Genomic DNA, 15,462 nt, shown 5'->3' with positions numbered 1-15,462 from the left:
TCTGTATGTTACTGTGCTCACACCCAATGTTCTCTTTCCTTAGCTCCTGTGCTTTGGGAAGGGCTGGCAATGCCACTAAAGTGGTCCCAAAAGACCCCACTAATATAAAAAACAAAAAAAAAAAAAAAAAACACCGGCTGTGTGGTAAGTATGTGAGTATGTACAACGGGCTGTAGGGCTAATTACCTGATTAGGCTAATTAGGAGTACATCCTCACATACTTACCATACAGCCGGTATGTTCTTTCCAATGGGATTTTATTTACATTGCATTTTAAATTCACATTGTGTTTGTTACCTTCCCAGCATATATGTTAATAAAATGTTGTTATTTTTTTTATATTAGTGGGGTCTTTTGGGACCACTTTAGTCTGCAGTCATCCTTGATGTTTTGAGTATTCTACTCGGCAGTTCTACATTGCCACCATTATCATAATTAGGTAGAGTGCATTAATGTAGGGATTCTTTTCGTGAGTACCCTTAGGGGTCTCACCAAGCGTTGTGTTCTAGTTGGATTCCATCCCTGATGCACCAACTATTTTTCATCAACATAGATGTTCATCGTTATATATTAGGTGGGCGGCAGATTGTGTTTGTTTGGTGTGTTGGCCCCATATACCAGACTGCACAGCTGCATCACATGCACTTTACCATTGCAAACAGATCTGTGGCCCATCTCACACTGGGTTTTGTCAGACCGCACTACCTGTATATGCAATAATTCGACTTGCATTTGTCCGGAAGTGGTGCACAGGGAATGGGACCTCCCCTTGTATCCTCGTACCTTAACATCATGCAAAATGTTGCCAGCATTCAAAAGCACGCGGCATATACGTGGTTTATCAGAAAATGATTTTTTTTTTTTTTTTTTTTATTCAAAAGCTGTGCCAAATATTCATACAAAGGTTTTAAGATCATGTGTTCAATATGCAAACAGTATCGCAAAGCACAAAGTGTGACTAAGGCCTAGTTCAGGGTGCTGGCTTCGGAGGGAGGGCGTGCTGCCGTGCGAGCTGCCGTGGGACACAATGTATTCAAATTGAATACTGGTTGTCAGGGTAGCAGCTGCCCTGTCTCCGAGTTGACGCTGGCTACAGTTTCAATAAACAACCCAAGTTGTTTTTTGAAGCTGCAGCAGCGTCACTGGGACCTCGGCAGCCAATGAAATCATTCTTGAGAATGATTTCAAGACTGCAACTTCGATCCCTAACCTCAGGTCTGTAGCCCCGCCCCCTCCCTGCCTCCTCAACTCCTGAGAAAGTCTGCTGGGGAGGATGAACACACATCGCCCAGCAGACTGCCGCCTGCTCTCGCGAACACCCGCCCTCCAACTCCTGCCTCTGGCACCCTGAACGAGGCCTTAGGCCTGGGACCCGCTGCGCTCGTTGGCGCGGGCGGCAATGTAGCGAGTTCCCCACCAGCAGGGGAATCCTCGCGAGCCGGTCCCGGGCCCCCCTGGCGCACAGCTGACTACACGCTGTGGCGCGTCAGCCGCTAGGAGACACAACAGAATAGTGTTTCCTAGCTTCGACGCGTCACGTGGTGTGGCTGTGAGCCAATGGGGAGGGGAGGCTGCGGGAGGAGGAGAGGCTTCGGGGAGCGGGGAGGAGTGTGGAGTGAAAGCAGCGTGAGTGCCTGTCTGTGTATGTGTGTGCCTGAGTGCGTGCGTGCCTGTCTCTGTCTGTGTGTGTGTGTGTGTCTCTGTCTGTGTGTGTGTGTGTGTGTATGAGTGCGTGAGTGCCTGCCTGTGTGTGTGTGTGTGTGTATGTATGAGTGCCTGCGCGTGTGTGTTTTTTTTTACTTACCTGCAGCCCGTGGCAGCCCGTGGAGGGAGGGGGGGGAAGAGTAGCGGGTCCCTCCGCTCAAGCCACGCCCCCCCCTCCCTGTCAATCCTCCCACTCCCGCCCACCTCCCGCTCCGGCCCCCTACGTTATGGCCGCGCCCCCTGACGTCATGGCCGCACCCCCCCGACCCGTTTGGCCACGCCCCCCCCCGCTACTACTGAAGTTTCCTGTAGACCGCAGATCGCGGTACAGCGAGTTGCACGCGCCGCCGGCAAGCAAGCCAGCCGTGCGGACGCGTGCAACGGGACCTTAGCCTTAGAATGGATCAAGTATACTATAGCAAATTATACTGCATGGTAATCTAGTTGTTTACAGTGGTGACCCATCCCCATGCTAGATCATCGTTGGTTGTTTGCTGTGCAAGGAAGTCCTCAATAGTTGGAGCAGCGTCTGCCAGTTTGTACTGTGAGAAATGCTTCACATTTATACACCGCTGTGACGCACAGGATTTCACAACATTTAATAATCTAGCAGTGCATGTGAGCATGGCGTCAGGAGCAGTACATTCTCATGTAGTGTCAGGAGAATTATTCCTATAGAGCAGTGTGTGCCAATCCCACTCTTAAGTATTTTTTTTTCTCAAGTTTCGCAATAAAATGCCAACGTTACAAAGATATAACTATAGCAGAGCCCCCCTCCTTACCTCCGGTGAGGGGGAGTCGGATGCTGCTGGAGTTCTGCGGCGGTCCCGGTAGACGGGGATGCCATCTTGAATCTCGCGCATGCACGATTGAAGCCATGCGCAGATAGGCAGTTAGTGTGGTGGCCATTACAGACGGCCCCGCAAGGGATTACAAGTCCCAGGATCCTCCAGGGGAGGAGGAGAAGGGATCCACACAGGCAGTCAGAGCCAATAGGGCTCTGAGCAGAGAAGGAAGGGAGATAGATTGGCGTGAAGAGAGCCGCGCAGGGACAGTGAGGAAGCAGGTAGTGTCCGGGTGCCAGTGGTTCCAGGACTAGGCCAGACTTCCCCCACAGGTCCCAGGCCCAGATGGTATCTTTAATCCTGTCTTCAACTCACCTTTTGCTGTGTGCGTAATTTCTTCTGCTAACACCTGGGTATGGGAACTGTCTGATTACTCAATAATGAGGGGGAGAGAGAGAAATATCCTTTGGCAAGGTGCACTCCTAATTAGACCCAAATGAGCCGGTGTACAGTGAGATGCGGTGCTACTGATTGTACCTGTTGGAATCACTCATGATGCAAATAGAGCCTATGTCCTGAGATATACAAATGGATAATAGATAGGAACAAATGCCTTGATGTATAGGGTTGTAATACAGTTTCCCCCCCCCCCCCAAGTCCACCCATCCACCCATCCACCCAAGTGTCTCAAAAGTCCCCACAACCCCACCCAAGTGTGGAACAGTGCTGCCCACTAATATGAGGTGTGTAGTTGGTGCACTTTGTGACTTTATGGTACCTGCCGGGTGTGTCCACACCCGGGCGTGCAGATGCTGTACTTGGCTGATGGATCCGAAAGCGGGATCCACGATGCTTCCGCTCTTGATGCGTGGGGTGGCGTCCCGCCAGACAATCCCACCAGGAAGATAGTCTCTATCTTGAGTGATGTCTGCGTCCAGACCCAATTGTCAGGGTCTCGCAGCACTGCAGCTGTGTCCCTGAACTTAACAAATAACTAATGGGGCAGAGCACCTACCTAGGGGGGTAACCTGGCCTAGTATGCAAGGGCTACTGCTCCCTAGACACTCCCTTCCCTAACCTGCTCCCAGCTCTGACTCTCTCATGTCCTTCACTGTCTGCTTCCTGACTGCACACAACAATGTATCCAATTCCCTGCTGCAGAGAATCTGTAAGTCTTAGTGGCTGGAATGCAGCATGTGATCTGGGTGAAAGTGCAGTCCCCAGAGGCTGCTGGGAATTGTAGTCCACTCAGGACCTCTTTAACATTGGGGCCGCGCGCTCTATGTGTAATGGCCGCTGCAAGCTCTATCTGCGCCTGTGTGAACCTGTAATGGCCGCCGCTCTCTCTGGCACTCATGCGCAAAGCCCTTACTTGGCGGCCTGCCTTCTGCACATGCATGCGCAACTTAAAATGGCGGCCCCCGCTACCCGGATGCGCCGCGGAGCCTCCCGAGCATCGGAGCGCTCTCTGCTCTGGCCCCCACCTTTGCGGACACCCTGTGGCTGACTCCAGCGGTACCCGCGACCGCGCTCAAGGCAAGAAGGGGGGGTCTCTGGGAGCCCAAGGGGACCGGGGCTACAGGGTATTTGTAGAATCGACCTAAGTAGTTTTAAAATAAACTTTAATACACCATAATATAAATAAATGACACTCAAATTTGTCAAAACAATAAATGGATTCTGCCCCCCGCTGACACCTGTCCCGGTGGCCCCCACCAAACCCCCCACCCACCTGGGGGGGCCCTGCTTGTGAGCACATTCATATGTCTCAGACAGGTCTGCAAGCTTGCTTTCACCGTTATCTCCAAGCATACAATGCCTCCACTGCAGCAAGGGATTCTGGGAATTGACATGCAAATGAGCACAATACTCACAGGACTGTGCATTGTTGAATTCACACCACTTCTGGCTGCCTCAAGCGTCTACTACCCAATCAGCAAAAATAAAAATATGATTTCATGTTGTTGTCCTCTGTAAAGCTCTTGATTTTGGTCAGTGATGCCCCTATCTGCTCAGGACTGGTTCTGTCCTGTCCGCTCTGTTTTCTGTTTATATTTCTGGTAACACTCAGCTGATAAAAGCAACAGAATAGAAAGGAGGACAACACAAGTGACAGTTTTGCTTCTGGTGTCCCTCACAACCTGCTGATCATCCGACGGGCACCATGATACGTGCGGTAAGAGACCTCTTTCATTCTCTCCAGGGCGTTCCATTCACATGCAGCCCGACTATGAATAAACATAATGCATAGAGAGAGGAAAAACGCAACTTGATGTTTGGTCCAATGGTTTTCTCAATTAACTGCCCCCGCCCCGGAGATCTTCATCTGTCTCACATTTTACTCTGGTCTGTAACTGTTACATACGCCCGTAACATATATTATCTCTAACTGTTCATGCAATGTCTTTGTATATAGTGTATAACCCTGTTCCTTTAATGTAACTATGTATCTGTCACCACAACTCTGTGCCCAGGACATACTTGAGAACGAGAGGTGACTCCCAATGTATTACTTCCTGGTAAAACATTTTATAAATACATCTTCCCCCGCCGCAGGGCATTCAAACCAATGAACCGAACCGGAGGAATTAAAACAAAACCTTTTAAAGTGGCAATCTTGCAAAAAAAAAAATTTTTTTTTTTATATCATAACAAACTGTTAAGATGTTTATATATATATATATATATATATATATATATATATATATATATATATATATATAAAATCACAAACAAGACAAGAAATAGTCTCAGTAACGAGCACTCAGAATAGCAACTAGAGAAATAAACAAACTTTAATGTCTTCGCTTATAACATGTTAAAAACATATAAAACCAAACCGGGGGGGGGGGGGGGGGGAGGGATGGACCCTAAATAAACACAGTGTACAAATAGATCAAAACTAACAGGCTAGGTTTACTGCACCATTATCCTAAATAGGAGTTGGTGCTAGAGATATATTATGCAGACCACGCACGACCGGCCGGTCAGTACTGTAATAAACAGACCTAAGGACATAATCCAACTACCAATTTATCAACACATATCCATCATGCATAACATAAAGAGATGTGAATCACACAGAAAGTGAATCTCCCCGGATATAAGAGAGACAAAAACAGTGGCAATTGCAAAGGATCAGGGGAATTCCCTAACTTGCTATAAAGCAGAGAATACGGTGCAATTGTATCCAATGAATCCAGAGCTTGGGCAGAACTTCATGGTGTAATTAGGGGAAAAAGAGAAACAATGTTCAACCCCACTGGGAAGTCTGGAGTACACAGGAGAACGAGAGTTGTGCAGTATCTCCATATATACTTATCTTATACTTACTTCAAAAAGTCCTCAGGTCCGCACACCAATATAGCTCTGGATAAAGTGTCTGGGTCACCGCAGTAAGCCCCCGTATATTATGGTCAGTGGGAGAGATTAGAACAACATTTTTATTACACAAAATATAATTAAATGTTTACACCGACCTGATGGAGATCCCTGTGAAAACACACACACGCGCGCGCGCACACACACACACACACACACACACACACACACACACACACACACACACAAACACACACACACACACACACACACACACACACACACTTCCCTCTATTGCCAGATATACACGTGTAAATAGAGCCATGTGCAGTATGTATGTTTATATAGCACTCCTGTACAAACAAACTGCATGAGGAACAAAGGGCTCCTGACTGGGGGATTACATTCCCTCTGTTTTGTTTCAGATGTGCCATGGTTGCATGCTTGCTGTGTTTTGGGCCCTGGCTCTTTGTACAGGTGAGAATCCGTATGAACGGGGGGGGGGGGGGGGGGGAGCGTCTCCACCCCTTACCACTCATCCCTTTCTGTTCTACCTTGGCTGCGGGACAATGCATTTCTGGTCTGAAAACATCACGTAATCGGATGGCAGGTTGACGGTTTGTCGTGGGGCAGATACTTGCTTGGTTTGGCAATACCTGTCATTTGGAGATTAAGTGGATTATCTCATCATGAACCCTTTTGCTGCCAAGCATCTGCAGAGCATCACTCTATTAGTTTTCCATTGATGATACCTGCAGAGTATTGCTACTTGCATAGATCAAGCATCCCAGATGAGCCATCCTCCATCAGTCCATTTACATCTCAACAAACGCTCTTGTGTTCAGTGGCGGGTTTGTCTTGTAGCAATCTCTATTACAGCGGTCCAAATCTTTTATTTTACATTGTGTACCCACAGTTACAAAATATTTGTTCCACAAACCCCTAATTAATCGTATTTCCTACTTGTCGGACGCTTGGTAACAAACCCGTTGGACCGGTCGCAGGCAGTATAGTGTCCTGAGCTAGGGGGGAACACGCTTAATACGGCCCCAAACTGCACCTCAGTGTGTGCAGACAGCATGGGGGGGTGTAGCTGTCATTTACTGCGAGAGCTTCCAAAGTCATGCCCCACAATGCCTTGCTGTGATGCAAAGCATTGTGGGGAGCGACTTTGGAAGCTCCTGTTGTAATTGACAGCTACCTGTACCACCCACGCTAAGGTGCAGTTTGGGGCCTTAGTAAGTGCGCAGTCCCCACACGGACTCAGGAACCCGCTACACTGCCTGGGATCCGCCATTACATATATTCTTTGGGGAACCCCTTTGGAGACACCTCCCGAACCCCCTGTTGAGAATCACTGCTCTATTATATGATTAACCCACTGCCAGAAGAACCTGCAGATGCAGAAGATGGTGTCATTACTGTTATGCGTCAGTGTTGTACAAATAACACGATAAGAGATGCGTGCCCTAAGGAAATGGCGCACGCATTACCATTCATTCCAACTGAGCTGCGTAAAACCTCACATTAAAGCGATCCAAGCAATATTCTACAGGTACGTTTTTTTAAATAAATCAGTTCTGCGGTATTAGATAATACTTACTACCTTTTTTTTAAATTCAACTCTTAATACCATTTTGAATGAGTTTTAATATACTGAGCATCCTTTGAATTCTATAGCAGGTTTATCCCACCTCCCAAGCAGTGCAAGATCTCTGTAACCCTTTCCTGTTTGGGATCATTTGTTGTCAATGTTCCCAGCAGTTTGAGCTGCAAACTGTAACAATAGATAATGTTACATTAGTAATATAAGAAAACATACTAGCTGCTGAGTTACACTGACTGAAGGATTGATTTAAACTGAAAGGCAGCCATTTAGTGAACCCCTGGGAAGCTGGATCTTTGCTGATCGATCACGGGAGAACCAAACGATCCGCAGGGTAGCGTTTTCAATTAAAGGCAACCAAAGGCTGCACATACTGTATTAAAACATACAAAAAGCTTTAAAAAAAATGTTTTTATGCGGCTTGGATTGCCTTTTAAAACATCACACAGGCGTTGACGCTGCATCCCGTTAACAGGAGCGATAACGTTGCTACATCCCTACATGCATCGCTGCTGCAGGTGGCTGTGGTAGTGAAGTGGAAAATAACTCTAGCGACACAGGGGACCTCTTGCAATGCTCTTCCCCTGTGGGGATCACACAGATGCTCACAGAATAATAACCTCCCTCCCCCTCAGTTTCCCTACCTCTGCTCAGTATGGGGAGTTAAAGGAGCAGTTCCCCCTGCAAGCTTATTACTTCTTTTGTAAAGATGTCTTTTACTGTACGATGCCCTGTCTGTGTTCACTATTCTGCTGCTAATCCCCTCTCATTTAGGGATATTAGAGCAGGCCTGGCAGAACTTTGGCTGTAACCCTATAAAGAATATGTTTGCCATGCTGCGCCCTTTTTCTTTCTTTTGGGGTGTTTCTTGTTGGAGGGTTGGTTATCCTGACACTTGGGGCTCCAGCCACACCTCAAACAGCTGGACTTTCTCATACAGAGAACTAGACACTAAATTGGTCATTAACACTCAAGTGCTGTTCCAGGCCCCTACGTTTTGGAGTTTGGTCCTTGACCTGCTCCTGAAGCATATCTATTTACTTAGTGGTTCATGTCATTTAGCACTGGAATCTATTGTTTGACACGGTTTAGGATTGTGCTTACGCACACGCAGGTACTTGTATCTACATTGTTGGGTGAGGCAGGAGGAGGTTTCTACTTATAAACACCTCACCCCACTGTCTTCCTTATTGATTCTCCCCTCTCCCACCCCCACATTCCCTCCCGCCTGTTCCTCACACTTCCAAGGGAACTACTAGAGCTCCGTCAGAAGGGAGACGTCCAAAGTGGTTCCATACCAGGGCGCTGCTAGCTCAGCGTATGTCAGTCTATTGCTCACACTTGTTTTACACGTAGGATATTGCTTGGATTACTCGTTTAAAGGACACCCCATTAACGCTTTCAAAATAGGTCACATTATGGGGAACTGTTCCTTTAAGTGATATTTCCGCATACACATTTCTCTGTCACTGTAAACGCAAAAAGAGTGACTTTTCTGGGGCTGTGTGTCGATTGCTTCTGGTTATTCTTCTGAATCTCTCTTTCTCTTTCCAGAATCTGCGGCCACACACAACCCCTTTCATTACGGTGAGTAGAGTGTGTGCGTAACTGCCAGCGTCCATTCCCCGGGCTTTCCAATCCGTTCCACCGCGTGACATCCGTCGGCAGATTGTTACGGTTTCATCCCAAAGCCGCCACTGGATGCATCCCGCCGGGGGATTGTAAGAATCCATTCCGCGGATTACAACATCCACTTGCGGAGCTGAACTCCCTGGACTGGATTGTTACAACCCCCCAGCAGATTGCGGAATCCGCGGGTTGGATTGTCGGTGATGATAAAAAAAAATCTGGACATTTTTGAGACAGATTCGCGGAAAATCCGCAGACCAAAGGAACCGGCCGATCCAAATCCCCCGCCTCCCCCCCCACCAGAAAATGTGCCCACCTGTAATGGTGAGTATGTATACATCACATGAGAGGGAAGTGAATGTGTGCGGAGGCTGGGGCAGCTTCTCTCTGCCCTGGTGATCAGTAGTGGGGTGGCCAGTGCAGGATGTGTCTGGGACTCTGACAGTACCCCCGCTCGGGTCTCTTGTGTAGTCAGCGGCAGAACCAGATTCTTGAGTGCTCTTCAATCACCAGTCACGTCTAAAAAGCCACTGGATTGTTCAATTAAATGGGGCTCTTTTTATTTAAGTCTTGTTGTCCCCGCACTGGAGGCCCCTTCGTCAAATACTACAGCATGCATCCTGACGTTGCTGCGTCACGTGATGGCGCGTTGCCATGGCAACACATCACTGCGCGCTGTCACAGCGTCACATGATGCTGGGACGTCGATGGAGGGCTGCTCTCTCACATAGGCCCTGCTCTCTCCCCCCGGCAATCAGTTTTATTGCCGTGGGGAAGAGCGCAGGGCCCCTTCGTGTGCCTCTCCTGAGCTGGGCCCGCCATTACATTCCCGGTTGGTAGTTACGTCCCTGCTTGTCTGTTACCCACGTTTGCATGACACATTAGGAGCTGAGCAAAGACTGGGATTATTGTCGTGCGCTGCTGGAGTTAGTTGGTATTCTAGATCAACTCCCGCCCTTCAGGTCCACCAACAGGTCCGGATTTAAGGAAATCCCTGCTTCAGCACAGGTCGCTTAATCAGTGGCTCAGTTTTATCCGGGTGTTGTGTTATTTGCATTTAACATGTACTGCAGAAGTAGCCAACTCCAGTCCTCAAGGGCCACCAACAGGTCAGGTTTTCAGGATATCCCAGCCTCATCACAGGTGGTGCTGTCTCTGCAGTCTCTGATTGAACCACTGATTGAGTCACCTGTGCTGAAGCAGGGATATGCTTACAACCTAACCATTTGGTGGCTCATAAGCACTGGAGTTGGCCACCCCTGTACTACAATATTTAAAGTCCAAGACCCAATATATATACAATGTACACAAATTACCAATTAACCCTGTCACTGCCAGCAAGGCCTATCTGGTAACCTTAATACTCATGAAAGGTTTAGACTTTACTGCAATAAACTGGCAGACTTTTATTTGGGGGAGGTCGGCACTGCCACTGTTTTTCCTACATATGGATAGTTGGGAGAACATTTTGCATGTGTCTGTCTCTTTAGATTACCCTTCTCTTCGTGTCGGGGGCCTGATCTTCGCTGGAGTGATGTTGGCTATAGGGCTACTTGTGCTTCTCAGTAAGTCCTTTTTCTCATAGCGTCAATCCTGCAGCCAGTTACAAAAATGACATAGTGACACAGAGACAGAAGGGACCTATTGTCCACTCAATCTGCCACACGACATTTGTAGGTGTGTATATATATATATATATGTGTGTGTGTGTGTGTGTGTATTTATATGGCATTTACCATATCTGCAGAATTTTATAGAAATAAAATGTAATAAAATCAAATTTTAAAAGTCCACATTAGAAGGAAAAATCTCCTCTCCAAAAAGCTTACAAACCATGGGGCAGATTAACAAAGGTCAGATGCGGGGGTATCGCACCCTGGTCCGGTGTTAAATGCCATTAAAGTCAATGGCCGGTCATGCTGCATCGTGGTGCGATTCCCCCGCGTTGGATATTCAGGAGTCCCAGCGAATGTGGTATGCGGAGATACTTTTTTCCGAGATAGTAGGAGCAGATTGTTGTGCGTTTAATACAGTGCGCCTAAGAAGTAGGGGTGCCAGGTGTCCAGTATTAAACCGGACTGTCCTGTATTTGGACACTGTCCAGTAAACATGAGAGGTAATACTGGACATGTATATGTTTACCGGTATTACCTCTCTGGACATAGTGACCTGACTGGCTTGGGGAGGCCGCGGGATTTCCCCGAGCAGAGAGAGAGAGCAGGGCTGTTGCTAGGGAGCTGGGCAGCTTCCTCCATCCTGATTGGCTTCTGCTGGGTAATGCAGCCAATTAAGAGGAGGTGTCAGGTGCCTGGGGGTGGGGCCAAGGAGAGGAGGAAACAGCACGGAGTGAAGAGAGGTGAATGTGCCGCACCTTTCACCATTGTGTCCAGTATTTTTGGAGAAACCACCTGGCCACCCTACCCAAGAGGGAAAGTAAGTGTGTTTGCAGTAAGACAATACATTACAGAGCTATTGAAATGTTTCTTGAAAAACAACAAGTTTTCATACAGTTCTTTGGGCTACAAGTCATACAAATAGGCCCGATTTACACCTGGCTTACGACAGCCGAGCTGTGACCCGAACGCTTTCCGTGGCGCAGATGTCCGGCTTGCGTCTTGTACAAATAAGACCCCAATTTAGAGTTGTCCAAAAAGACGTGCAAATTACAGTTTGCGTGGGGGGTCGTTAACATAATGAGTCAACAGGTGGAGTGGACGTGCGTCTGTTCCTAATTTATTTAAATTAGCTCAACATGAGCAGACACATTAAACAGCACGTCTTGTATTGGCATCCAATTTATAGTTGTATTGAAGACTATAATGTTCCTATAGGGACCAGGCGTTAATCAGACTACGTTATAAGATCCCTGCATTTACAGCATACAATCACTGGAGCCGTGGCTGCAAATGCTGCTCTGTTGATGTGACAGAAATAGCTAATATACTTGAGATTAGACCAAGACCCCGGAAAAGAAAAAAAAGAGGAAAAATCTATAGGGCAAGCACTCGTGGATTTGGCATACCTCCCTCCTCCCCAGCACTGTCTGTGCATCCTACTCCTGGCATTCAGTCTATTTGGAAGGTGTGAATGCCAAGTCACTGGGAAGGCCTCCTCCAGCCTCTGCTGGTTGTTCTCTCAGCCTGCGCCTGTGGTCACGCCATCTCTTCTTCAGCTACTCCATAGCATTCAACCTTCTACAGGCAGCATTGCAGACTTCTCTTCCCCTGAGGAGGCCTTTCACTGCAGCTTGTCTTCTTGTCCCGGAATGCATGAAGGCGCTATCCAAGCGGACGAGTTTAAAAAAAAATATGTAAACATAGGATTGAAGCAGGAGGTCTGCTGAGCTGAACACCATTCATTTCACTTCTGGGGACCACCCGCTTCCTGAGACACAGACCTCTGAAGGGGGTGCCGGTATTTCCTGCAAGTTTAAGGCTGCGGCCAGGGTGGCGCTGAGCGTGCAGGCGCTCGTGCGCGGCAAATTCTAATTTTCTTGCTTGGCAAGCAGCTAAGTGCTGCGCATGCTCGGGTGCTCGCTCACGCTGGCCACACACATTGCTGCAATGTGTTACATCGCGGCTAGAGTGAGCGCGCCCGCCCGCTCAGCGCCACCCTGGCCGAGGCCTAAAGCTCACGCGGACCTGTAGGAAGACGCACTGGATGATGTCACGGCTTCCTATTGGCCCGCAGGAGCTTTGAGAAGTGGCCATTATGTGAAGCCGGAGCGGCACCCACTACGGAGGTCTGTATCTCCGGAATCTGGGGTCCTAGGAGCTGAAATGAATGGGGTGCAGCCCTGAAGACCCCCTGCTTCAATTGTGTGTAAAAAAACAAAATCGATAAAAAAGGGGGGAAAACCGCCAGCTTGAATTTGCCGCTTTAAAGAAAGCTCAATCCTTATCCTCAATTCCTTGGTTTAATTCCTTCTCTGCAGACTTAGACCCCCCTACTAGATATGCTTTAAAGTGGGACTAAAATCTTCTCCGCCACGGGGAAGACGGTTTCCAAGCAAATTGAACCGAGGACCTAGTTACCCACCAGATGAATTGCCTTTAGCTTTTGATTTACGATCATCTGAACAGACAACAAGTAAAACTGGATCACTGTTTTCCCTTACAGCTGATTGTAATCTCTCGGGGCGCAGTAAGAGGCCCAGCGCAGAGGTAAGAAGGCAGCTTTCATTACACCTGCAATACAATAGGGGAGTCATTGTCTGGCCTAATCGCCTCCGCCATCACTTGAAATGAAAAACATTTATTACATTTTTGTGCACATTTGACTTCTAATACACGATGCAACAGGTCACCGTCAACCTATTAGTTGCCGTGGTCACCTTGAACCCATTTGCACCACCTGGGGTTGACCTTGGATACAGTAACGTGTCTGTGTCTTGTTCCTTCTAGACTAGAGGTTTGAATGTCTGCCAGTGATCTGATTCTGTTCTGATTATATCACTGCATGGTGAGGCCCCTGGAGCTCTACTGACACCCTGTGGGCACTGAATGAATTGCAGTGTTCTCAGCTCTGCCGTCACTTTGTCACAGAAGCCCATATTGCCTAAGGCCCTCGGCCAGGGTGGCTCACGCTGGCCGCTATGAAACACATTGAGGCAATGTGTGTGGCCAGCGTGAGCAAGCGCCTGCTCGGTGCTTGGCTGCTTGCAGAGCAAGCAAATTTGAATTTGTCGTCCACAAGTGCGTCACGTGAGCGGTTCGCTCAATGAGGGCGAACCAGCTACGTGACGTCATGGCCGCGCCCCCCCCGAATCGCCCCCCCCCCCACCCGCGCGCGCACCTAGCCGGCCACAAATCTCCCGGCCGAGCAGTGAGCGTAACGTCACCGCGCATGAGCACCAGCGCGCTCGCTTCCTGCCTGGCCGCAGCCTTATAAAGGGTTCTAAGTGTCTTAACAGTCTCCTATTCATTTGAATAAGAGTTAGTTTGTGCTAAAGGCTTTTGTGAGTATGGGCCAGAGTGAGATATTTGAATTGACGCTTTGCAGTGTTTTCTGTCTTTACCACTTTTACCTTTATTCTACCCACCATATCTGTGCTGTCTGACTGAGCCTGTTTACAGCCTTACAGTGAGAACCCTGGTTAACCACGTCACATCGTCTCCCCTTGCGTAGGATGCGGTCTGTGCATTTATTGTAGCTCAGACTTGGATGTGTTAGGCTGTGTAAGTGCAATAAGCTAAAGTGCAATCCCTGTATTAGGAAGAACGATGTAAAAAGTGGCATTTACTGTGCTCATTTGCACATACCATCCCAGGGGATCTAAATGGCTCATGAAATACTTCGAAGTCTATGTATCACAGCAATTTTGGAGCAAAACTGGGGCATTTGAACTTTGCACCTCTGTATGAAAGCATTGCACCTTGGGAAGTGTCAGTAGGAGTTCACATTCTGCGTCTCTTTGGGCCATTCTTGTTGCCTTTTATTTGCCCCAAAATCCCTCACATCTGTAGTGGTGTATGTCTGACATACTGCATCAGGTGTCAGAAACTATTCTTGCATATGCCACCGCTCTGCTCAGTGCCCAAAGCACACTTTTCTCTGTGTTGAAAGACCCCTTCATGAATGATTGATTGAGAAGTTTGGGGACCCTGTGTGATGTGTGGACTGACTGCTATGGGATTGTTTTTGTCTTTACATGACCTTACTGCCTGTGCTGCTTCATGAGCATGAGATACATTGAGATGCACAGTGTAGAGTAGACTGTAGGTTTATGTGCTGTGTGTATGTACAGTATGTTTTCCACTTTCTCACTCTATGTGTATTTATTTATATTTTCTTTTCTTTTACTAGGGCAAGAAATAGAGCAAGTTGGAACATGAGGCAACACAACAAATCTTTAACCGTACTCTAGCTGCCCTTGGGGGTTCCAGCAGGCCTACAGGAGCTCCACCATAGTGGACATTGCAGAGCAGAAATACCGGAAGACGCTCAGGATGTGTTCTAGTGTCAGTGGTGTACCATACTGGAGAGGCGGCAGCGCAGGAGAGGAAGCTGGGTTATCAGAACCCCACAGATTCCTGATCGTCTGACACATTACATTATAGTACAATGTGTTATCTGGGTGTCTTAAAACTTGGAGCTATGAATAAATATATGTCCATTTCACTCTATATCCTTTACCGACTCACCTACCACTTTCCATCTTTTGCCCTTTCTACTCCTAAAGCGAATACGCTATATATATATATATGTGTCTCATAAAAAGCTTCTAGCCCTATCAGTAGTAGCGTTATCCTGTGAGGGATGACTGGGGCTCATAGGAAGTGGGAGCATTGTGGAGAGCCCTTACTTTGATAAAGCTCCACTGAGCGAAACATGTCAGTGCGACCTCCCGTTTTTGTGGATTAAATAGTTTTTTTTATATTCACCCTCGTTTACTGTCTTCTTATTTTGTGGTGCGGC

General features: G+C 47.8%; 1 protein-coding gene across 1 annotated transcript; it reads left to right on the top strand.

Moving 5' to 3' along the window:
* Positions 1 to 4,466: 4,466 nt before the first annotated feature.
* LOC142497820 (sodium/potassium-transporting ATPase subunit gamma-like) lies at positions 4,467 to 15,255 on the top strand. Its single transcript, XM_075606168.1, has 6 exons — positions 4,467 to 4,665; positions 6,236 to 6,287; positions 8,971 to 9,003; positions 10,536 to 10,610; positions 13,165 to 13,208; positions 14,851 to 15,255. The coding sequence occupies exons 1-6, from the start codon at positions 4,654 to 4,656 to the stop codon at positions 14,860 to 14,862; spliced, it is 228 nt and encodes a 75-aa protein (XP_075462283.1). The 5' UTR covers positions 4,467 to 4,653; the 3' UTR covers positions 14,863 to 15,255.
* The last annotated feature ends 207 nt before the right edge of the window (positions 15,256 to 15,462 follow it).

This window comes from Ascaphus truei, chromosome 6 (genome assembly GCF_040206685.1).
Source record: "Ascaphus truei isolate aAscTru1 chromosome 6, aAscTru1.hap1, whole genome shotgun sequence".
NCBI lineage: Eukaryota > Metazoa > Chordata > Amphibia > Anura > Ascaphidae > Ascaphus > Ascaphus truei.
This window is presented reverse-complemented; position numbering and strand designations above follow the sequence as displayed.